We start from the raw sequence: 24,965 nt of genomic DNA, 5'->3' as shown, positions 1-24,965 counted from the left end.
TCCATCTCTGAAATACATTTATTCAAGCAGCAATATGAAAAAATATCCATGAAGTATGCATAATCTCTGAAAAAAAAAACATACTGTATGAAAACATCCCTGCTATCATGTCTCTAAATACAAAACGTTTACCAATAATTTGCTTCAGTTCATCAAGAGAAGTCATTTTTCCAATTTTTTTGGTCTTTTTATCTGTCCTTTTAAAAACAGGTTACAATTTCAGTCCTCAGGTGTGATGACAGTCTTTTTTTTTTATCGTATACTTGAAGAAGTTGTAAGCATGCAAGCCTCGTAGAGGAGGGGCCCGGAGGGGCGGGGCTAATGCCCGGAGGGGCTGATGGGGTGGGCTGGTAGCAGTGCTAGAGTATTAGGCCAGGGCCGGGAAGGCCTCTGGGTCGTCAACGTTGGGAACGGACACTCCACCCGGCTGGGGACAAGAGAGAGAGAAAAATATTTTTAAAAAAATTACAAAATCAGAGAATACTGGGTCGTGTTCAGTAGGGATTGGGAGGTACTACATGAACAACACAACTCAAAACAAGTAGAACAATGATCACAGTCAGCTTGAGCACCCAATTTGACTTTTTGTGGTCAGTGAAAACAGCTTTCTATGGTCAGTAACCATTAAGGTTGAATGGTGGGAACCCGGTTACCGAGGTTTACTGCCCAAAACCACTCCCTTTTCCTGCGAGAAACTGGTAAATTTGAATAAATTATTTATATGAACAGCATGGCGTGAAATGGAACTGTTAAATTATATGCAATGTCTAAATCTGGCTTCTCTACGGCCAATGCATGATGATTCAACGCTCAGGATGGGGACAGACAGCCCATCTCAGTATGGAGCGCAGTTCACAATGCATGTATCATCTCATCATGGCAACCTTTTTTCTTGTGACAGGTAGGCCTAGATTTGCTGCAGCATAGCCCTTGCTACAGTAATATAAGGACCGAATGCGTGTCTAATTTACCATCTCCATCTGGCTTTCGGGGTCACCTTGTTTTTAATTGTAAAGATTATAATTTTTAAAATTCCAGCTCCAGAGTTTTAAAAATAGCTTATCACTCGAATATCGTTGCTTTAAAATCAGTGCACGCGCGAGCAGTCTCTCGCAGTCTCTCTCTCTCTCCATCAACTCCATTCAAATTGCATCCAAAATAGATAATCCTGTTCTAGATTATATATATATATATATAAACTCAGCAAAAAAAGAAATGTCCTCTCACTGTCAACTGCATTTATTTTCAGCAAACTTAACATGTGTAAATATTTGTATGAACATAACAAGATTCAACAACTGATACAGAAACTGAACAAGTTCCACAGACATGTGACTAACATAAATGGAATAATGTGTCCCTGAACAAAGAGGGGGTCAAAATCAAAAGTACCAGTCAGTATCTGGTGTGGCCACCAGCTGCATTAAGTACTGCAGTGCATCTCCTCCTCATGGACTGCACCAGATTTTCCAGTTCTTGCTGTGAGATGTTACCCCACTCTTCCACCAAGGCATCTGCAAGTTCCCGGACATTTCTTGGGGGAATGGCCCTAGCCCTCACCCTCCGATCCAACAGGTCCCAAATGTGCTCAATGGGATTGAGATCCGGGCTCTTCGCTGGCCATGGTAGAACACTGACATTCCTGTCTTGCAGAAAATCACGCACAGAACGAGCAGTATGGCTGGTGGCATTGTCATGCTGGAGGGTCATGTCAGGATGAGCCTCGGCGTAACGCTCATTCCTTCGACGATAAACACTAGTCCGACCATCACCCCTGGTGAGACAAAACCGCGACTCGTCAGTGAAGAGCACTTTTTTCCAGTCATGTCTGGTCCAGCGACGGTGGGTTTGTGCCCATAGGCGACGTTGTTGTCGGTGATGTCTGGTGAGGACCTGCCTTACAACAGTTCTACAAGCCCTCAGTACAGCCTCTCTCAGCCTATTGCGGACAGTCTGAGCACTGATGGAGGGATTGTGCGTTGCTGGTGTAACTCGGGCAGTTGTTGTTGCCATCCTGTACCTGTCCCGCAGGTGTGATGTTCGGATGTACCGATCCTGTGCAGGTGTTGTTACAAGTGGTCTGCTACTGCGAGGACGATCAGCTGTCCGTCCTGTCTCCCTGTACCGCTGTCTTAGGCATCTCACAGTACGGACATTGCAATTTATTGCCCTGGCCACATCTGCAGTCCTCATGCCTCCTTGCAGCATGCCTAAGGCTCGTTCACGCAGATAAGCAGGGACCCTGGGCATCTTTCTTTTGGTGTTTTTCAGAGTCAGTAGAAAGGCCTCTTTAGTATCCTAAGTTTTCATAAGTGTGACCTTAGCGTGGAACCCTGTATTATCGGCATATTCAACAGCGTAATTTTTTTTTATTACCTTCAACAGTGTTATCTTGTGATCAAGCCATCAATGTTATGTGATTATTGGTGTCGTAAAAATGTTAGCTAACGGGTTAGCAATTAGCAAGTTTGACATTTCAGTGGAAATACTACTATTATCAGCTTTTTGATAAGCGGTTTAGCAAAGAAATACGTCCCGTATTATCGGCATACGGCCCCGTTATTGGCCACCTTACTATTTTGTTAAAAAAAGAGACACCAACCACGTACCCGAAGTGATTACTAGATAGTTGACTAGTTGGCTAGCCTTCCGGTAAAAAAGAATGACTTGCCTGTCAACTTTTCATTGCGTAGCCCGGTGCGCCCTCCTGTGGACTCTTAAAAAATGGTTCTTCACCAACATATTCAGCGTTTTACAGATTAATCTTATGTTTTGAGAAAGTAGATAACAGTTGAATACTAAAATATGAGTATTAATAATTTACATCAAATAAAACTTTAATTTCATTTATGTGCATTGACATAAACAATGAAAACACTGTTTGAGTTTGTGTTGCAGAGGTGCACTTGGAAAGTAAAGGAAGAAATACACAAGATGGGTTCAATAAATATATATTATATTTTAGACATTTATTTTTTGGTACAAATAAATAATTTCATATGAACACAAACAAAACAAACAATTAAATCTCGACCTATATTGTCACAAAAATCACAATAGAAATCCAGCTCCACCGCTACCTCTTGATCCCACTGCACACACCTGCAGTGGAACCAGTGCTGGCAGAAGTCACAGCACACCCATGGCACCTCGGATCTACACTCCTGAGAGGAGCTTGCAGGCGGATCATGCTCTCCGTAGCGAGCACAGCAGGTGTCTTCTTTCATATAAAATAAAATAAAATAATAATAAAAATTGATTAATATGGTTTTGCAAAATGTAGAAGTTCTTCAACAACAATAGTAATTGATACAACTGAGAGAGAGAGAAAAACAGATGATGAAGTACCTGAGAGTGGTGGCATGACAGATGTGACCGGTGGAGCTTTTCTCTTCCTTTTCTGTGCTGCAGTTTGAGAAAAAGTAGTGTTAGACAGAGCATGTTTCATGAAAACCCTTTTCAACTTTTTACATCAATACCTCTGGAGGAAGCTGCAGAGGTTTTGGAGGAGGTGGAGATGACTTGAGGGCTGGTGCTATGTACTGTAGATATGTAAAGAGAGATTGGCCGATGGTGTGGCCAGGAGAGTAGGCACGTGGCCTTCTTCTGCAGCTTGGGACTCCGGCGGCTCCTACAGGTGTTGCACACTGGGAGGCACTGGCAGTAGTGATACAGCTGTCAGGAGTGGTTCCAGCAGGGGGTCCTGCAGAGGCGATGGCGTCAATGGTCTCATCCATGGCAGCCCTCTCCTGTGCCCTCTGTGTTCTGAGGGCTGCCCGACACTCTTTCTCCTCTGCCTCGGCCCTCTCCTTCTCACCCCTCTCCTGCCACTGGCGCGTGTATTCCTCCCCGGTGAGGCATGTGGTGACCACAGGCAGTCTTCTGTATCGGTCCAGCCGATACTTCAGGACAGTAAGGATGTGCCCCAGGTCCTTCGCTATCAGCCCCCCCTCTATTAGGGGGTGCTCTTCTAGAGCTAGGCCTGGGACTGGAGCAGGGACTGGGACTGTAGATGGGGCTGAGGGTCCTCCTGTGGTCGCTGGGGAGGAAGTGCTGATGGACGGCACAGTGCTGCTGGTTCCAGGAGAGGCGGTGGTGTGACCCGGTAGGGACCGAGACGGCATTAAACGGGACCCTTCAATGGCTGAAGGGTGAAAAGGAAAGAGGCCACACTTCTTAAACCCTTCCACCACATAGCGCATGTCCTTGCATCGCTGGTACGGGTAGCGGAATACTGATTCTGATTTGTTTACCATGTAGGAGTGGTCAAAATGGCTAAAGGTCTCCAGCTACCTTGGAGAACTCAGCCTTTAAAGGGCCAAAGTATGCCACGTCCAGCGGCTGCAGGACATGGGTGCAGTGTGGTGGAAGACAAAGAAGTATAACCCCTTCCCTTAGTGCCGCCGCGAGCACTTCCGGGTCCATGTGGCTCTTGTGCCCATCGAAGAGGAGAAGGAGAGGGCGCTCCTTCACTGCATGCTTAAAGAAGTGCTGAAACCACTTCCTGAACAGGTCCCCATCAATGTAGCCACTGCTAGCCAAGGCTTGGGGGGGGGGGGCTCCCAGTGTGTAGTGGCCACCGGGGAAACACTTGGGGTAGATGATAAACGGGGGTACGTCCTCCCCAGCTGCGTTGAAGCAGGCCAGCACTGTGATGTGCTCCTTGGTCCCCGGAGCCTGCTGGTACACGTGTTTTGCGCCCCGGGGAGCCAGCACTTTGTGCCTGCTCTGGTCGCTACGACACCCAGACTCATCGCAGTTATAGATTTGTCTGGGTTACTCCCTCAACCCACTCTCCTCCAAGTGCTTCTCATAAGAAGTGAAGAAGGTGTCCATCGTCGGACGTGTGGCACACTCAGCTCTCCCCCTGCCCAGGGTGTCGGGCCTCCTCATGCTCAGGTTCTTGTGCCTCTTCCTGAACATTTCCCACCTCCTCTTCCCCAGTGGTGGGATTGTTTCCCCTGGGTGCCGAAACCTACAATAGAATAGAATATATAATTGTCCATCCAGGATGAAAATGTTTGTTTTGGCATCACCATACATATCCACATTTACATCACACACATTGAGAACAGTCAGTCCACCAATCTACATATATAAATACATAGAACACCAAATACCTGCCTATTTTGTTGGCGTATTTCATCAGCCTCTGTCTGGTGAAGGGGAACCCATAGATACAGTACTGCACCAGAGAATTTTCATCCTCTGGTGCAAGCAATGTGGGTGGTCCACTGCGACAACCATGGGTCACCCGGCCGCTCAGCCTGTCCGCCAGGGTCTGCCGAGGTACACCATGCACCTTGGTAGATAAGAAAATAAAACTGTTACTAGCAGATAAAATTCACATACACATGGTCATCTCCTAAAAACAAAAGATGCCTAACCTTGGCAGCCTGGCGGATAGCCATCCCTGCCCCGCAGTCCTCCATGGCATGGAACATGTCCACCTCACTCCACTGCTTCCTCTTGACTTTCTCCATGCTGTGGTGTTAATACATGTAGCTAAATAACTTGGCATACTATACACATTTTAGAAAGATAATCAAATCAAATCAAATTTTATTGGCCACATGCGCCGAATACAACAGGTGCAGACATTACAGTGAAATGCTTACTTACAGCCCTTAACCAACAGTGCATTTATTTTTTAATAAAAATGTAAAATAAAACAACAAAAAAGTGTTGAGAAAAAAAGAGCAGAAGTAAAATAAAATAACAGTAGGGAGGCTATATATACAGGGGGGTACCGGTGCAGAGTCAATGTGCGGGGGCACCGGCTAGTTGAGGTAGTTGAAGTAATATGTACATGTGGGTAGAGTTAAAGTGACTATGCATAAATAATTAACAGAGTAGCAGCAGCGTAAAAAGATGGGGTGGGGGTGGGGGGGCAGTGCAAATAGTCCGGGTAGCCATGATTAGCTGTTCAGGAGTCTTATGGCTTGGGGGTAGAAGCTGTTGAGAAGTCTTTTGGACCTAGACTTGGCACTCCGGTACCGCTTGCTGTGCGGTAGCAGAGAGAACAGTCTATGACTAGGGTGGCTGGAGTCTTTGACAATTTTGAGGGCCTTCCTCTGACACCGCCTGGTATAGAGGTCCTGGATGGCAGGAAGCTTGGCCCCAGTGATGTACTGGGCCGTACGCACTACCCTCTGTAGTGCCTTGCGGTCGGAGGCCAAGCAGTTGCCATACCAGGCGATGATGCAACCAGTCAGGATGCTCTCGATGGTGCAGCTGTAGAATTTTTTGAGGATCTGAGGACCCATGCCAAATCTTTTCAGTCTCCTGAGGGGGAATAGGCTTTGTTGTGCCCTCTTCACGACAGTCTTGGTGTGTTTGGACCATGATAGTTCGTTGGTGATGTGGACACCAAGGAACTTGAAGCTCTCAACCTGTTCCACTACAGCCCCGTCGATGAGAATGGGGGCGTGCTCAGTCCTCTTTTTTTTCCTGTTGTTCACAATCATCTCCTTTGTCTTGGTCACTTTGAGGGAGAGGTGGTTATCCTGGCACCACACGGAGATAACTAAATCTGAATATGTATAAACATTTACATTTCAAAGTTAAGGCATTGAAAGATGATGAAAGTTTTCACTAACTGAAAGTGTACCCACGTTTTTTGTTTGATGTTATCTGTAATGAAAATGAGTGTCCCAATTAGTTTAATATTGATGCATACATTGTAAAATTTGACTAAATACTGCCTGTATGTAGCTGTTGTAAGATGAAACATAGCCAACAGTGATAGGTGTCAAAAAGTTAATGGTTCAAAGTTCCAAATACATTTTTGCAGATTGTGCAAAACGCCCCCGTCAAAGGACTCCAATTTTGATACGATAAAGCTTGACAACATTCAGCTGTTTTTGTGATATGTATTATCTAACGCTTACAATTTCTTTCCTTTTTGCTGTCTTAGCAGTTCTAGCAACATTTAGCAACTAAGCTAGCAACATTAGAAAATCAGTTAGCTATATTTCAGAGGTAAAAAGTTGGATATGAAATTATGTGTGGTCTGTCGCGCAGTCAAATTTTACAATATGCAGCGTGTTGCACAAAATGTGTACATATATAACTTTTTTGAAAACGCTCAAAACCTAACTTAACTTACATAAATTGCACTGAAAATCGGTGGTCAGCTAGCTAGAAGGGTGTAGTCAAGAAACTTACCGTTCTTTTCCAGTCCATTTAAATGTTGAGCTTGAGGTGATTTAGTCCTCCAACCGCTAGAGAGTGTCCAAAGTTAGGGGGTGTCCGATGTTGGGGGGTGTCTGATGTTAGGGGGTGTCCGATGTTAGGGGGAAAATTAGCTAATTGCCTACTGTTAGTGTCTTGACGACCGTTCCACAGGTGCATGTTCATTAACTGTTTATGGTTAATTGAACAAGCATGGGAAACAGTGTTTAAACCCTTCACAATGAAGATCTGTGAAGTTATTTGGATTTTTACAAATTATCTTTGAAAGACAGGGTCCCGAAAAAGGGATGTTTCTTTTTTTGCTGATATATATATATATATATAGATAGATAGATGTCTTAGCCTACCTCTTACAGGTAATACATTTAATGCAGTACTAGCCTTATATTTATCTAATTAATGATGCATAACAAGTGTCTAACTTATAGCCTCTGTCTCTTGCGCAATACGCAACCACCTGTGCTCTGCTGGCCTCCTTAAAAAACGCTCCTTAGCTCTTGGAGTTCCATGCAGGAAAAGCTAGACTAGAATAGCTTGCTGGAAATCTTTTTTTTTTTTTTTTTTAGCATTTCTTATACCAATAGACTATTCGGCAAGCTATTTTTTGCTGAATGTTAAATACAGCAGCCAAGAGAACTCACGGGTAGTTTGAAAGAAGAGCAAACGCGCGATAGTGGCAGGCCATAGCAGTTATTTATTCAGCCCCATAACCATTCAATCTTAGTGAAGAGAAGTGAAAGCCTTCTGCATCTAATTCTAGTCCTATATTATTCAAGGATGTCATTAGAACGATGAAGAGGAGGCTAATAACATTAGGGGAAATATTATGAAAGGTATATATATTCGTCAGCCTACTAATGACACAAATAGGCCCCATTATATTTCAAAATTAAAATCTAAGTCAGTAGCCTATACTTGTAACTTTGTAGGCCGCATGTTCTGCACCAGAATCGCATGTTCTCTCCTGCTTTATCATGGTTTGAATGATGTGCGTAATTCCAGTCCGTATAATACAATACAGTACAGTAATACAGTTCACGCTCAAAAATATTAGCCTACTGGAGCTAGATTAATTGATTTACCCAAGAGAGGATATAGCTAGCTACATCTATGGGCTTTTATATAGCTAGGTACATCTATGGGCTTTTATATAGCTAGCTACATCTATGGGCTTTATATAGCTAGCTACATCTATGGGCTTTATATAGCTAGCTACATCTATGGGCTTTATATAGCTAGCTACATCTATGGGCTTTTATATAGCTAGGTACATCTATGGGCTTTTATATAGCTAGCTACATCTATGGGCTTTATATAGCTAGCTACATCTATGGGCTTTATATAGCTAGCTACATCTATGGGCTTCTATATAGCTAGCTACATCTATGGGCTTCTATATAGCTAGGTACATCTATGGGCTTTTATATAGCTAGCTACATCTATGGGCTTTATATAGCTAGCTACATCTATGGGCTTTATATAGCTAGCTACATCTATGGGCTTTATATAGCTAGCTACATCTATGGGCTTTTATATAGCTAGCTACATCTATGGGCTTTATATAGCTAGCTACATCTATGGGCTCGTTAATGTAGGACTGATAAAATGTATTTAATATATGTCTCAACAGGCTCAGGTAGCATCAAGTTTGAATTTTCATGCTGATCAAAGCTCTAATCAAATCCCAACATATTTATATGCTTTATAATGCTTTTGAATGACACTTCCGGTTTTGGCGGGAAATACCGGGTTACCCGGGAGAAAAGTGATTTATTCTCGGGATTGAACATTTGTAAAATACAGGGAAAATATTCAACCCTAGTAATCATAGCCTTTTGTGATCAATATTTACATCTATTTGTGTTCAATGACAACAGCCTCCATTAGCGTTACCTTTTCAGATCGGCCTCCTCCCGCACCGCGGCCTCCCCTTCCTCCACGGGCTCCCCCGCGCCCGCGCCGGCCCAGGTCTCCAAAGTTGATCTCCAGCTGGGCCGTGATGTCGTTGGCGGGCTTGCGGAAGTGGTGATCCGGGCCGACTTCTTCAGGATTGCCCTGATGGAGGAAGAATTGATGTTGTTTACATTTAACCAGAATCCACTGATAGCAACCATCTCAACTCAAATAGCCAACATGCTAACTACAGTTTGACATAATTAAACTCCTGATATACTATGCCAATGTGTATGAGTGTGTAGATAAAGGCTTGTTTTATCAGAATTGTATAGGGTTGAATATGTGAAACAACAGGCACCTTGAACAGAGGGGTCGTGTCTGCTTCAATCTCCGGAGCATCAATCACAGCTGGTCTCTGCAACATCCAAGAGAAAGGACCAACAATAAGGATGAATACGTCAGTCACATTTGTAATATATGCATAGCCTCTTGGGGAGGGTTGTAATGGCATAGCCTCTTGGGGAGGGTTGTTTGCTGGTTTACTATCTGGTTTATATCAGCCATTTTGTTGGCCAATACATAAACAAATACAGACCACCACAGTTATTTAATACCTTACCAAGATTTTTTCGCATTGATCCACAACTAGGGCTGGCACAATTACACATTGTTATTTTTATAGTTTTTTGTATTTTACCCCCCTTTTCACCCCAATTTCGATCTTGTCTCATCGCTGCAACTCACCAACTGGCTTGTAAGTTGAGTTGAATCAACAAATCACAGCACAAATTGATGGGTACACTTCCTGTTTTTACTTCCTGCTTTGCTCCTATGGATACACTTGTAATGGCCAGTCCACCCCTTATGCCTTCATTGACTTGAATGGGGATGCCCGTTCTTTTCATTATATTATTTATATGGCAGCACATGCAGTCAGGAGTGGAGGAAAGCAGAAAATGTAGGTCAAAACAAATACATATATATACACAAATATTCCTATTTGAATGGTTATTATGGAGACCGCGGCCATTTGGCTGGCCAATTACCGTCATCCAAAACTCCATGACTGTCACAGTCCTAAACACAACCAAATACAATGGGAAAACATCCATATATATATATATACACACACCTAACAGTGCACTGCACAACTATAGATAAGCAAAAAATAAATACAAATTCTCGGCTCGTGTCACTTACGTCTTTCGGCTTTTCGTCACTTACATCTTCGCTCTTGGACTTGTGCAGAACGTAGCCTTTGTTCCACTTGCTGTCGGCGCCCTCGTTGGGCTTGCGGATGTTGAACTCCACCTTGGCTCGCTCCTTGTCCTGCATGGCCTTCCATTCATCCAGGGTCATCTCCTTGGGGCCCTCCTCCTTTGGTTCCTCCACCTCATTCTCCCTGGAGGAGACAGAGACACATTTGTTATTGCAAGCGATTACCATCCATTGTCTGTTAGCTTTCACATTTCTGTTGTTGTTTTGGATTTATTCTAGATTGACTGTAGGGCTGCTTGCATTGTGGACCACAGGATGAATTGAACGTTGAGATCATACTGAATGAAGCAGCATGAATGCAGCACCATAGTGAACCAGTACAAATTCAAGAACAGGTATCCCTGGCAAAAATTCAACTTAACCTGTATAAATAAAGGTTCAATGAAAAGGAGCTAAATGAGTTGGTTGTGTAGTTGGTGGTCCCGTTTTACAGTCAGAGCAGCAGTCCTGGGGTGTTCTGCACAGAGGTGTGTGGGGAGGTTAACTAGACAGGTCCAGGAGGGTACTCACTTGTTCTCAGAGTCAGCAGGGGGGTGTTCCTCTCCCTCAGGGGTTACCTCAGGGGCAGAAGTCTGTTCAGCATCACCACTGGGGAATGGAAATTCAACACAACTTGATTTATCCCCTCAAGGGCGAAGGAACAAACCAGTCAACATCAACAAAGGACCTGTGTCCTTGACTACACATAACGATGCTCTTTCATCTCATTTAAGGGAGCAGGATATGATTGTTTGAACACCGACCTCGTTTCATCCTTGGGGTTCCCCCAGTTGTGAGAGCCACTCCCGCCACGCTTCTCCTCGGATTTCTGACTGTTGAGAAAAAAACGGAAACCAAAAGCTCCACCATCACCACCACTAGTCACAGAGCATCTGAATATCTAATCCCTCCAAAATACCATCACCACCACTAGTCACAGAGCATCTGAATATCTAATCCCTCCAAAATACCATCACTACCACTAGTCACAGAGCATCTGAATATCTAATCCCTCCAAAATACCATCACCACCACTAGTCACAGAGCATCTGAATATCTAATCCCTCCAAAATACCATCACTACCACTAGTCACAGAGCATCTGAATATCTAATCCCTCCAAAATAACATCACCACCACTAGTCACAGAGCATCTGAATATCTAATCCCTCCAAAATACCATCACTACCACTAGTCACAGAGCATCTGAATATCTAATCCCTCCAAAATACCATCACTACCACTAGTCACAGAGCATCTGAATATCTAATCCCTCCAAAATACCATCACTACCACTAGTCACAGAGCATCTGAATATCTAATCCCTCCAAAATACCATCACCACCACTAGTCACAGAGCATCTGAATATCTAATCCCTCCAAAATACCATCACCACCACTAGTCACAGAGCATCTGAATATCTAATCCCTCCAAAATACCATCACTACCACTAGTCACAGAGCATCTGAATATCTAATCCCTCCAAAATACCATCACTACCACTAGTCACAGAGCATCTGAATATCTAATCCCTCCAAAATACCATCACCACCACTAGTCACAGAGCATCTGAATATCTAATCCCTCCAAAATACCATCACTACCACTAGTCACAGAGCATCTGAATATCTAATCCCTCCAAAATACCATCACTACCACTAGTCACAGAGCATCTGAATATCTAATCCCTCCAAAATACCATCACTACCACTAGTCACAGAGCATCTGAATATCTAATCCCGCCAAAATACCATCACTACCACTAGTCACAGAGCATCTGAATATCTAATCCCTCCAAAATACCATCACCACCACTAGTCACAGAGCATCTGAATATCTAATCCCTCCAAAATACCATCACTACCACTAGTCACAGAGCATCTGAATATCTAATCCCTCCAAAATACCATCACTACCACTAGTCACAGAGCATCTGAATATCTAATCCCTCCAAAATACCATCACTACCACTAGTCACAGAGCATCTGAATATCTAATCCCTCCAAAATACCATCACTACCACTAGTCACAGAGCATCTGAATATCTAATCCCTCCAAAATACCATCACTACCACTAGTCACAGAGCATCTGAATATCGAATCCCTCCAAAATACCATCACTACCACTAGTCACAGAGCATCTGAATATCTAATCCCTCCAAAATACCATCACTACCACTAGTCACAGAGCATCTGAATATCTAATCACCCAAAAATACCATCACCACCACTAGTCACAGAGAATCTGAATATCTAATCCCCCCAAAATACCATCACTACCACTAGTCACAGAGCATCTGAATATCTAATCCCTCCAAAATACCATCACTACCACTAGTCACAGAGCATCTGAATATCTAATCCCTCCAAAATACCATCACTACCACTAGTCACAGAGCATCTGAATATCTAATCCCTCCAAAATACCATCACCACCACTAGTCACAGAGCATCTGAATATCTAATCCCTCCAAAATACCATCACCACCACTAGTCACAGAACATCTGAATATCTATTCCCTCCAAAATACCATCACCACCACTAGTCACAGAGCATCTGAAGCTCTAATCCCCCCAAAAGACCATCACTACCACTAGTCCTTTAAGGACTCAGAGCAGAAATGACTCACGGTTTGTCACCGCCGCCACTGTGTCTGTCGAAGTCCCGTTTGCCACGGGAGTCGAAGCCATCGCCCCGGCCCATGCCCCGCCCCCGTCCACCACGCCCGCCACCACGCCCTCTGGGGGGCCGGTCTCCAAGAGGTCTGAGGAGGGACACACACATAGGCTCAGCATCAAGCAGCACAGAACTACGAATACTACTTTATTGAACGTTTTAAAAACATGCAAGGATATATACAGTACCTTCAGAAAGTAGTCATACCCCTTGACTTATTCCACATTTTGTTGTCTTACAACCTGAATTCAAAATGGATTAAATTGATTTTTTTCCTCACCCATCTACACACAATACCCCATAATGACAAAATGTTTTTAAGAATTTTAGCATAAATTCTAAAAAATTCCTAAAACATGTAACAAGTGTTCACACCCCTTTGCTATGACACTCCAACTTGAGCTCAGGTGCATCCAATTTATTTTGATCATCCTTGCGATGTCACTACAACTTGGGAGTCCACCTGTGGCCAATTCAATTGTTTGGACATGATTTAGAAAGAAACACACCTGTCTATATAAGGTCCCACAGTTGACAGTGTATGTCAGAGCAGAAACGATACCATGAAATCCAAGGAACTGTCCCTAGATCTCTGAGATAGAATTGTGATGAGGCATATATCTGGTGAAGGGTATAGAACAATTTATAGTGTTGAAAGTTTCCTAGAGAACAGCGGTCTCCATCATCTGGAAATTGAAAAAATATAGAACTACCCAGACTCTGCATAGAGCTGGCCGTCAGACCAAACTGAGAAACTGGGCAAGAAGGACCTTGGTCAGGGAGGTGACCAAGAACCCAATGACCACTCTGACAGAACTACAGAGTTCCTTGGCTGAGATGGGAGAACCTGCCAGAAGGACAATAGTTTCTACAGCACTTCACCAATCTGGGCTTTATGGGAGAGTGGCCAGACAGAAGCCACTCCTGAGAAAAAGGCACTTGACAGCACGCTTAGAGTTTGCAAAAACGCATGTGAAAGACTGAGAGGCAAAAGATTCTGTGGTCTGATGAGACAAAAATTTAACTGAATGCAAAGCACTATGTCTGGAGAAAACCAGGCACAGCTCATCACCCGTCAAACACCATCCCTACCATAATGCATGGTGGTGGCAGAATCATGCTATTTACATTTTTTACATTTTAGTCATTTAGCAGACGCTCTTATCCAGAGCGACTTACAGTTAGTGAGAGCATACATTTTTCATACTGGCCCCCCGTGGGAATCGAACCTACAACCCTGGTGTTGCAAGCACCATGCTCTACCAACTGACCCCAAGCATACAGCTAAAGCAACACTAGAATGGCTTTAGAACAAGAATGTGAAAGTCCTTGAGTGGCCCAGCCAAAGCCCAGAATTGAAAATCTGTGGAAATCACCGCCGCTCCCGATCTAACTTAACAGAGTTTGAGAAAATCTGCAAGGAAGAATGAGAGAAAATCCCCAAACCCAGATGTGCAAAGCTGATAGACATACCCAAGACGACTCACAGCTGTAATCGCCGCCAAAGGTGTTTCTACAAAGTAATGACTCAGGGGTGTGAATACTTATGTAAATGAGATATTTCATTATTTCCTTTTCAATAAATTAGCAAAAATTTCTAAAAACATGTTTTCACTAATTTGATCCATTTTTAATTCAGGCTCTAACAACAAAATGTAAAATAAGTCATGGGGTATGAATACTTTCTGAAGGCACTGTAGGTTATACAGTGAGGGAAAAAAGTATTTGATCCCCTGCTGATTTTGTACGTTTGCCCACTGACAAAGAAATGATCAGTCTATAATTTTAATGGTTGGTTTATTTGAACAGTGAGAGACAGAATAACGCAGAAAATACAGAAAAATTCAGAAGAACGCATGTCCAAAATGTTATAAATTGATTTGTATTTTAATGAGGGTAAGAAGTATTTGACCCCTCTGCAAAACATTACTTAGTACTTGGTGTCAAAACCCTTGTTGGCAATCAGAGGTCAGACGTTTCTTGTAGTTGGCCACCAGGTTTGCCCACATCTCAGGAGGGATTTTGTCCCACTCCTCTTTGCAGATCTTCTCCAAGTCATTAAGGTTGAGGCTGACGTTTGGCAACTCGAACCTTCAGCTCCCTCCACAGATTTTCTATGGGATTAAGGTCTGGAGACTGGCTAGGCCACTCCAGGACCTTAATGTGCTTCTTCTTGAGCCACTCCTTTGTTGCCTTGGCCGTGTGTTTTGGGTCATTGTCATGCTGGAATACCCATCCACGACCCATTTTCAATGCCCTGGCTGAGGGAAGGAGGTTCTCACCCAATATTTGACGGTACATGGCCCCGTCCATCGTCCCTTTGATGCGGTGAAGTTGTCCTGTCCCCTTAGCAGAAAAACACCCCCAAAGCATAATGTTTCCACCTCCATGTTTGACAGTGGGGATGGTGTTCTTGGGGTCATTGGCAGCATTCCTCCTCCTCCAAACACGGCGAGTTGAGTTGATGCCAAAGAGCTCCATTTTGGTCTCATCTGACCACAACACTTTCACCCAGTTCTCCTTTGAATCATTCAGATGTTCATTGGCAAACTTCAGACGGGCATGCATATGTTCTTTCTTGAGCAGGGGGACCTTGCGGGCGCTGCAGGATTTCAGTCCTTCACAGCGTAGTGTGTTACCAATTGTTTTCTTGGTGACTATGGTCCCAGCTGCCTTGAGATCATTGACAAGATCCTCCCGTGTAGTTCTGGGCTGATTCCTCACCATTCTCATGATCATTGCAACTCCACGAGGTGAGATCTTGCATGGAGCCCTAGGCCGAGGGAGATTGACAGTTATTTTGTGTTTCTTCCATTTGCGAATAATCACACCAACTGTTGTCACCTTCTCACCAAGCTGCTTGGTGATGGTCTTGTAGCCCATTCCAGCCTTGTGTAGGTCTACAATCTTGTCCCTGACATCCTTGGAGAGCTCTTTGGTCTTGGCCATGGTGGAGAGTTTGGAATCTGATTGATTGATAGCTTCTGTGGACAGGTGTCTTTTATACAGGTAACAAACTGAGATTAGGAGCACTCCCTTTAAGAGTGTGCTCCTAATCTCAGCTCGTTACCTGTATAAAAGACACCTGGGAGACAGAAATCTTTCTGATTGAGAGGGGGTCAAATACAGATTTCCCTCATTAAAATGCAAATCAATTTCTAACATTTTTGACATGCGTTTTTCTGGTTATTCTGTCTCTCACTGTTCAAATAAACCTACCATTAAAATTATAGACTGATCATTTCTTTGTCAGTGGGCAAACGTACAAAATCAGCAGGGGATCAAATACTTTTTTCCCTCACTGTAGGCTGTGAGGATAATAGGTGTGATTTGAATTTTGACCGTTTTTTGCATTGCTTTAGTTACTAGTTAGCACAAACTACAGTCAAAGCCAAGTGAAAGAGAGAGGTGTCATCTGGTGTATGGGTGGTCCTCTGTAGCTCAGCTGGTTGAGCATGGCGCTTGTAACGCCAAGGTAGTGGGTTCGATCCCCGGGACCACCCATACACAAAAAAATTTATGCACGCATGACTGTAAGTCGCTTTGGATAAAAGCGTCTGCTAAATGGCATATTATTATTATTATTATTTGACACTTAGAAATAACAAACTGAAGCATGCAGTGTGTCCCGGACATCTGTCTATCCCACGATTCCCAGACATCCAGATTTCATCAACGATGATAATAATAATTATTATTATCATTAACAAAAAATTGCTCTAAGCGTTGTCATTTACTACAGCAACTACTCACTTTTCTGCAGAGAATTCTCCTCTCTCTCCGATGTCGGGCTTGTCCTCGACGGGTTTATCGAAGCGGCGCTCGCGTGGGGGTCTCCTGTTTTCCGGCCTCCTCTCGCCAGCGGGCCGCCCTTCGCCCTGCCCGGCCTGGTGCTGGGAGCCAGGTTGGCCCTGCTGGTCCGGTCTCCGGCCCACCCGCCTGATACCTGCCACCACAACAACACATGGAGGCTTTAGAGGTGGACACTGATATGACTACAGAGACTAATTAGAAGGGCGGTGCAACCAAAAACCACTCTTTCAATAATACTTTTTGATTAAAACATGTTTTGGCTTGATAAAGGCTATTGGGGCCAAATCATCATGTTGTAACCAAAAAGTATAATAACATCAAGAGTGGTACTGTGCACGAGTGTCTAGACTAGAGGCGAATTGCATGAGGAACTTCAAGTAAGCATAGATACACACGGCATGGCGTGGCATGGCTTAACGTGACCACGCCCCCGAGTAGGGTACAGCCGTAGGCTGCTCCTGTTACTCCCATGTTCAATTTCCTGCTTTACACATAACCCGACAACAGCTGTATTATTTTTTATTTGCATTCATTGGGCTCCCGAGTGGCGCAGCGGTCTAAGGCACTGCATCTCAGTGCTTGAGGCGTCACTACAGACGCCCTGGTTCGATTCCAGGCTGTATCACAACCGGCCGTGATTTGGAATTCCCATAGGGCGGCGCACAATTGGCCCAGTGTCGTCCGGGTTAGGCCGGTGTAGGCCGTCATTGTAAATAATAATTTGTTCTTAACTGACTTGCCTAGTTAAATAAAGGTTAAATAAAAAAATTAAATAAAAATCTATAATCATTTTGGATGTGCTTGATTGGTCATTTTTAACATATTTCCATGTCGTCTTAACAAGCTACATCAGGGTTCTTCAATTCCGGTCCTGGAGGGCCGAAACACTTCTGTTTTTTTATTTCTACCTGGTAGTTAATTGCACTCACCTGGTGTCCCAGGTCTGAATTAGCCCCTGATTAGAAGGAGAGGATGAAAAACAGAGGTGTTTCGGCCCTCCAGGACCGGAATTGAAGAACCCTGAGCTACATCATACCTAAAAACACGTTCATTTTAAAACAAAGAATGTTAGCATGAACAGGTAGACAGTCACATGGACTGTGCGTCACGATTATCAGCCAAAGAGCCGATTCCAACAGACTTTCTTCAATTAGCTAACTAACCCTGCTTTTAAAATGCCGAAAGGCTGTTGCGTTACCGCTTTGTTTGAACAATAGTACGAGAAAACACCACAAAATTAAGTTTCATCAACTGCCCAAGGACCAGGTTAGACGAATCTCATGGTTTCAGGCTATTACGCCATGTTGATGGAAAGCTCCGGTTACGCGATACATTTATGTGTGTTCAAGCCGTTCATCACCGGTAAGTCGCTTTGTATAAAGCTTGCTAATTGGCTTGTAGTAAGGCAGGGTCTCAAACCTTTTCTAGCATGAGAGCTACTGGAGAAAAAAATGAAACGTTGCAAGAGACTCATTTCTATCTAGATTTCAAATAGGCACATTCTTCTCTTCTCTCCCCTGGGTCCTTAGTGTACAAGATAAACTAGTACACTATGTTTTCTGTCAATATACCTGGTAAAATAATGGTTGATAAACATCTAAGAGGGACCCTATAAAATCTGTAATATTTTCCCAAATTATGTTCCGAGTTTTATTTTTCCTGGTTTTCGATTTTTTTGTTTTTCACTCTCAAAATTACAATTGTTCATAGAGAAACAATGAAATTGGATGTTATGAGTCCATGCCAATGGTTAAATCACAACAGAATACCATTATATTTGTAGGTCTGGAAGAAAACTAACAAATTTAGATTTTTTTAGTGTAATTCTCCTTTAATTGCGGCTCTGGCCCTTTAATTGCGGCTCTAGCGAGTGAGGAATGTGCTGTCTAATATGCAGGTCTAGCGATGGTTCTGTACGGCTGCTGCTCATTTTAAGGCAAAGTTTGCAAATAACAAATAATAGATACAAATGATATACTTCCTCATGACATTACTTCTGCCAGGTAAGACTACTTTGTAGTTAATATTTAATTGAGAAGGTTTTGAGGAAAGTATTTCTGTCAAATCACAAGACGGTTATCACATCAACTGGCTACACACGGAGTGATAGACAAACACGCGCACCACTCAGACAGACGGGCAATATTGCTGGAAATGAATAGGCATTTATTGTGTTCGGTTTGGCTTTTTAAACCAATAGTGGCTAACCAGGGGTGGGATAATGTCAATGTTGTGTTGATTAGCTAGTAGTTGGGAGCTTGCCGTGTCTGATACTTGAGATTTGTTCATGACAGGTTCGGTGGAACGTGAAAATTGCATGTACTTTCATGTACTTTCAGAATTGTTTGGAGAGTTAATCATAGTTGGGCTGCGGGCTACTGGTAGCTGGGGATCAACCTGTTGGAGACCCCTGAAGTAAGGACTATTGAGCTGTATCCGTCCAAATAACAGCTCTAATATTCTTCTGCATTTTGATATTTATGCAAACCTGGAGATTGCACCATGTAGGTGTAGATATCGCCATAGGCTACTTTGATTTGGGCCATTAGGTAGGGTTGTATCTAGTGCTGTCCCCGACAAAAAAAATTATTGGTCGACCGAGTCATCTGTTCTAAATGTTAAAACGTGTATTTTTCCACATATAGACACGACCTGTGTTTCAATAAAATCAACTATTACTGAACAAAAATATAAAACACAACATGTAAAGTGAGCTTCTCTGATGCTTTAAGCGCACTGTTTGATTAAATAATTAAGACACACAAATTACTCAAGAGATGGTCATGCTGTGTAAACATTTTTTAAATGACAGCGAGTGCCTGTGTGACTAGCGCACGTTGTCTCTCTCCTCCCTGCTGCAGCGAACAGGCACCACAGGACAGCAAGTGTTTATCGCACTGTCCGTGCTGAAGCTGCAACTTAATTACAGCCATTTCGTTTCTTACTTGTTTCTCTGACTGAAAAGTTGTTACTGAAATACCTCATTTGTTTAGGAAAAACATTCCCTCAACCCTTGCTCTCTTAATGTGAAACATCTACGCATTGCATGCACGTGACCAATAGGGCCTGACCTATAGCCTATCATAATGACATCAATAAATTGGTTATAACAAACTCCGAACACCGTAGCAGCAAAATGGATGCAGAGGTCAGAGGACATGAAAAAAGAAACTCGAAACGTGGGAATGTTTACTGGTTGCTCAGGAGGGAAAGGGGAAGTCAGATATGTGGAAGACATTTTACTTAGTTGTGGAAACTATTGGTGATCAAGAAAAAGGAGGGTATAGGACAGGGTTCTTCAATTCCGGTCCTGGAGGTGCCGAAACACCTCTCTTTTTCATCCTCTCCTTCTAATCAGGGGCTAATTCAGACCTGGGACACCAGGTGAGTGCAATTAACTACCAGGTAGAAATAAAAAACAGAAGTGTTTCGGCCCTCCAGGACCGGAATTGAAGAACCCTGGTATAGGAGCAAGCGCTATGTGAGTATTGTGTGCCAAACAGGTGCAGTAAGATTACAATATGATACGAACAGTGTAAACCCTGAATAAATTATAAATGTACCAAAAAAGTATGTTCTAACGGGAAAGAAAATAAATATATAGACTTTATTACAGCAAAGACTAAAAACAGTTGCATTCATTCATGAATTACGGTTTATTTATTGTTTAGGCTAATCATCCAAAACTCCCTTTTGTTATTTCATTTTAAAACTAAAATGCTTGATTGCATTTTCAAAGCATGAATTACTTGTATGCTGTGTGATGACATGAAGGAATGAATGATTGATTGATATTGAAATATAGGCCTAAGTAAGTTACGGTATTAGGACTAAACAGGACGCGCTCTTTGGCCTACAGCTCAATGGTGGTTATACAAGGCTGCTATACTAAGCCTACTAATGATAATGACATCACTTATTATAATGATTATCATAATAATAACAACAACAATAAGGAGATCAAGAAAGAGGGTATAGGAGTGAGAGCTGCGTGCATATTTTGTGTAACAAACAGGTGCTGTTTACATTTTTACATTTTAGTCATTTAGCAGACGCTCTTATCCAGAGCGACTTACATGAGCAATTGGGGTTAAGTGCCTTGCTCAAGGGCACGTTGACAGATTTTTCACCTAGTCGGCTCGGGGATTAGAACCAGCGACCTTTCGGTTACAGGCACAACGCTCTTAACCACTAAGCTACCTGCCGCCCCTGTTAGATTACAATACTATTTTCTACCCCTTGGGAACAGTGTGTTCTAATGAAAACAACATTGAAAAAGCCTTTTATTACAGCATAGCAAAGATTAAAAACTGCTGAATTTGTGAAATTGCTTTATCCGACATTTTGTGGTTGCCTGAGGCTTGGTGCTCATGGAATCACTAGGCTATTAAACAAACACTCAAACTGGAAACAGAAGCAGGATATGTCTTATTTCTGTAGATCTATATGGATGATTTAAAAGCCAGGCACGTTTAACAGTTAGGCTATTGATTATAGACCTAATTAAGTTGGGATTTCCTCTCTCCTCACTTCTCTTAGACAATTAAGGCAAGGGCTGTTTTCTCGTCTCCTGTCTTAGCTGCTGCCTCCCATACATTGTTCTCAACACCAATATGCTGCTTAACTTCGCTATTATGCACTTAGCAACATATAGGGAAAGGCGCCAATTCAACGGCGCACTGAAGACTGTTTCAGAACCGCGGACGGCGACCGCTATCCATCGCGGGACAAAGCGCATTTTGTTCTAAAATAATATGTATTAGTGTTGCACCATTATTCTTACATAATATAACCATTTACACAATTTCAGTAGCACATGTCTTAGAGTGATGGACTGTGCCATCACTGTGGCCTCCAAAGGATTAGTCCACTGAAACAGGCGCCAATCAGACAGGTGTCTTGTGCACCGTGAAACAAACTAAATCATTTGTGACAGCTCGACTAAAGAAATCTGGGTTGACCAACAGCCTTTCGACTAAACAATCGACTAAATGGGATCAGCCCTAGGTATCCCCATCTGGTCTCCAGCAAGTTGAAAGGTCATATAGGCCTGCCAACAACAATCTACTTTTCTAAATACCTAGACCGTTCAAGGGTAGGCAAAGACTGGAAGTAGTTACGCGACATATCTAAGACTAGCAAATTAGCCTAGATCGAGATGAACTTCTCTCACTAGCCAGCCAGCTAACGTCAGCTAACCGGCGAAAAAGCTAGGGGTAAACAAACAGTGATGTAAGTATAATGCGACAGCTTTACTGTAGGTCTTAGCAGGGTTGGACAACAAATTAAGAGTGACTGAATAAGTATCATGCAAATAATTTGTTGTTGTGACAGCCAAGTATGTTAATAACGACAAGTGCGGCTGCTGAAAACGTTTATTGAAACGACAAAAAAGTGTCAGTAGTTTGCTTTGGATGATGCCAAAGGTAGCCTAATTACATTGGAGTAACAGGAGTACCCTATGCCTGTACCCTACTCGGGGGCGTGGTCACATTAAGCCTTTCCATGTGTATCTATTTAAAGATGCACTATGCAGAAATCGCTCCGACATTTCCTGGTTGCAATTTTTTAAATAGTCTGCCTAATTTCAGTATGTGACAAAACAAGCAAATATAGTTTAGATAATTATTGTACCATCTAAACCATTGAGAAATACATTTTCCATAACCAAAAATATTGTTTTTAGCGGTTTGAAGTACAAAACTGAAAGTAAAAGAGGCACAATCTAAATTTAAAAACAGAAAGCATAGAAATAAAGCACATAGAAAAGATCCACTGCTTCTTAGACTTGCTTTCAATGAGAATATTTAATGACAGATTTATAACTAACATTTATATGTGAATTTGGTCGGGTCGCCCAAAAAGTTACATATTGTAGCTTTAACAACATGAAATATGGGCCTGCTGTCAGCAAAGATGTTAGGTTACTCCAGCGGAAGTTGCTTAGCTATTTCATGAGGGTGTTGTGTTAGCTAGCTACATCCTGTCATTATTACTTTGACAGCATGCACTCTTGACTACTGGCTGACACACCTTCCTTCAATGCATTTAGCTAGTGCTAATATTTCGAGGGGGCTTAGTTAGCTACTTGTGTTGTGGTGGACATCTGGCCAGATGCACTCGTTTACAAAAACATTGCGCATGCATGTCGAAAAAATCTTACAAGTAGCTTGTTAGCTAGAAAGTTAAGTACAGTAACATTATCTGTTTAGAAAAGCTTCTGAGCAGATGAAAACAAACGCCATCACGCTAGTTACACTGTCATAACACTTCACTGCATAAACCGTTTGAATACGCTAGCTACATGAAAACAGTGCTATGCAATAACTGGATAGCCAACTTGCACTGTTTTATTTGTGTTGGCCAGTTTCTAGCTACCAAATACTAAAACAACAACCACCTGCACCGGACATTGGTTGGCTAGGTCGCCCGAACTACCTAGTTACAGCATCACGCACCGGCCTTAACGTTCAGCTCGACATTTCTGACAGTTCAGTATCCGTGTTGTTTTGAAGAATAGCTAGTTAACTACGCAGCAAGCTAGCTTGTCCCGCAAATCCCTAGGAGAGCCAGCTAGCTTTTTATTCTGCTAAGAAATAATCTAGTTTGAATATGCCCACCAAGCTCGAGCTGTTTCACAACAAAAACATTCTCATGCGCAGCAACCACAGCGCCATCATCTACAAAGTCCACATCCTGCAGGTGGAATGGATTTCAGCGAGAGGCTAGCCAGAGTGCACAGGTGGATGCTATCCAATGCATGATTAACCTGTCTAACAATCATGCATTGGATATGTGCATGTTCGCAGTTGGTTCTTCTGTTGCCCTCTAAATTGATCGCAACAGGACAGAACCCATGTTGACCCTGATCATGTTGTTGTTAGCAAATTGGCTAGGTTTGTGCAGGTTTTGAAATAAATGCACCACCAATTTGTCAGCGTGCAACCTTACCTTCTTTCTTCAGAGGTACTGCAGCCTGTGTTTCATCTTTCTTGTCAAAGAGCGGATTCTTCCTATCCTTCTGTGACTCCTTCTTGGGCTGCTTGGCGGCTTGGGCTGCAGACTTGGTGATACCAGCTGCGGCCGCCTCTTTCTTCTTATTCTCCGCAGCCTTTAACACCTCGAACGGGTCTGATTCATCGTCCAATAGCTGGTCGAACCGATTGGTTACGACGCAGCCGAAGCTTTCTTGCAGATGTCCGGGCATGATCGCGCCCCTTCAGCGGAATTTCACCTCCGATTCTACGAGGCTTGGTGCGAACAATTCGCTAGATACGGCCACAAGATGGCTGGGAAATGTACCTCTTCTCTTCCGGCGCGAGGAATATCCGGGATATTCAGTAGCGCGATATGGGGAATGTAGTCGTCTAGCCCAGTGTTTCCCAAACTCGGTCCTGCCCCCCCCTGCTTGTAAACAAATGCAAATGTTATCGTGTCAGGTGACGACTGTTTGATTATTCATAGATGTCATTAGCCATTAAATAATATTGCTATTAAAATGCATGTTCATTGACAAAAAACCAAATGCCTATGCACTGTTGACTGGTTAAGAAATACACCGATGACCGATACATCTCTTCATTGCCTTATGTTTACATGCTTTATATGCAGTTAATGCTTTTCACTAAATTTTGAGAGAGAGGAAGAGAGGAAGAGAGAGAGAGACGAGAGAGAGAGAGAGAGAGAGAGAGAGAGAGAGAGAGGACCTTCCAAGTGAAACATTTCCACATTCCAATGTACAGCTGCTCTCTGTGTGTGAACTAGTGCACATCTTGATGAATAAGGAGGATTTTAACTGTTTATAAAAAGCAGCAAATAAAAGTGTGTGGGGAGGGCAGGCAGGGGTCATGTAGTAAAACAGCTGGCAGTGTCATACAGCTGTCTATCTGACGAGACACTTCTGTTGTAGCCTATCAGGGCAGTTTGGGAACTAAACCATCAAGCCATATACACAGCTGTTGAATACATGGTCACACATTTGATGCCAAGTTCATATTGCTTTTTTTCTTCTTCTCCATTTTCTGTTCTAAGAGTACAATATATACAATATCTTTGTAATAGTGCTGGGAGGAATCATATTTTCTGCTGTTGTACATACAGCATGTCTACTACAGAGTCGTAACAATGC

The 24,965-nt window shown here is 43.0% G+C and overlaps 2 protein-coding genes across 4 annotated transcripts; both read right to left on the bottom strand.

Moving 5' to 3' along the window:
* LOC311147010 (SERPINE1 mRNA-binding protein 1-like) lies at positions 1 to 24,142 on the bottom strand. 2 transcript variants are annotated; one of them, XM_084183608.1, is made up of 9 exons: positions 23,789 to 24,142; positions 16,778 to 16,970; positions 12,978 to 13,112; positions 11,112 to 11,180; positions 10,879 to 10,956; positions 10,291 to 10,492; positions 9,449 to 9,505; positions 9,088 to 9,249; positions 1 to 427 (listed from the first exon to the last, which is right to left on the bottom strand). In XM_084183608.1, the coding sequence occupies exons 1-9, from the start codon at positions 24,042 to 24,044 to the stop codon at positions 368 to 370; spliced, it is 1,212 nt and encodes a 403-aa protein (XP_084039734.1). In that variant the 5' UTR covers positions 24,045 to 24,142; the 3' UTR covers positions 1 to 367. The 2 variants fall into 2 exon arrangements, with proteins under 2 accessions (XP_084039734.1, XP_084039735.1); XM_084183609.1 differs by having other exon boundaries at positions 10,315 to 10,492.
* LOC311146221 (uncharacterized protein) lies at positions 3,011 to 5,654 on the bottom strand. Of its 2 annotated transcripts, none has more exons than XM_084182727.1 (4): positions 5,121 to 5,654; positions 3,480 to 4,975; positions 3,349 to 3,405; positions 3,011 to 3,220 (listed from the first exon to the last, which is right to left on the bottom strand). In XM_084182727.1, exons 2-4 carry the CDS (start codon positions 4,254 to 4,256, stop codon positions 3,077 to 3,079), a joined length of 978 nt encoding a protein of 325 aa, XP_084038853.1. In that variant the 5' UTR covers positions 4,257 to 4,975; positions 5,121 to 5,654; the 3' UTR covers positions 3,011 to 3,076. The 2 variants fall into 2 exon arrangements, with proteins under 2 accessions (XP_084038853.1, XP_084038854.1); XM_084182728.1 differs by having other exon boundaries at positions 3,011 to 3,217.
* Positions 24,143 to 24,965: the final 823 nt, after the last annotated feature.

Source organism: Coregonus lavaretus (assembly GCF_964263955.1).
Source record: "Coregonus lavaretus genome assembly, chromosome: 19".
NCBI lineage: Eukaryota > Metazoa > Chordata > Actinopteri > Salmoniformes > Salmonidae > Coregonus > Coregonus lavaretus.
Note: the sequence above shows the minus strand (reverse complement) of the source record. Positions and strands in the feature narration are given on the sequence as shown.

Coding starts and splice junctions, on each gene's coding strand:
- LOC311146221 (XM_084182727.1), bottom strand. CDS start 4,256: ATGGTAAACAAATCAGAATCAGTATTCCGCTACCCGTACCAGCGATGC. Junction 3,406..3,479: donor CTCTGCAGCTTCCTCCAGAG/GTATTGATGTAA, acceptor CTCAAACTGCAG/CACAGAAAAGGAAGAGAAAA. Junction 3,221..3,348: donor TGTCATGCCACCACTCTCAG/GTACTTCATCAT, acceptor TTTATATGAAAG/AAGACACCTGCTGTGCTCGC.
- LOC311147010 (XM_084183608.1), bottom strand. CDS start 24,044: ATGCCCGGACATCTGCAAGAAAGCTTCGGCTGCGTCGTAACCAATCGG. Junction 16,971..23,788: donor AGTACCTCTGAAGAAAGAAG/GTAAGGTTGCAC, acceptor TTGTGGTGGCAG/GTATCAGGCGGGTGGGCCGG. Junction 10,493..10,878: donor CCTGCTGACTCTGAGAACAA/GTGAGTACCCTC, acceptor TGTCTCCTCCAG/GGAGAATGAGGTGGAGGAAC.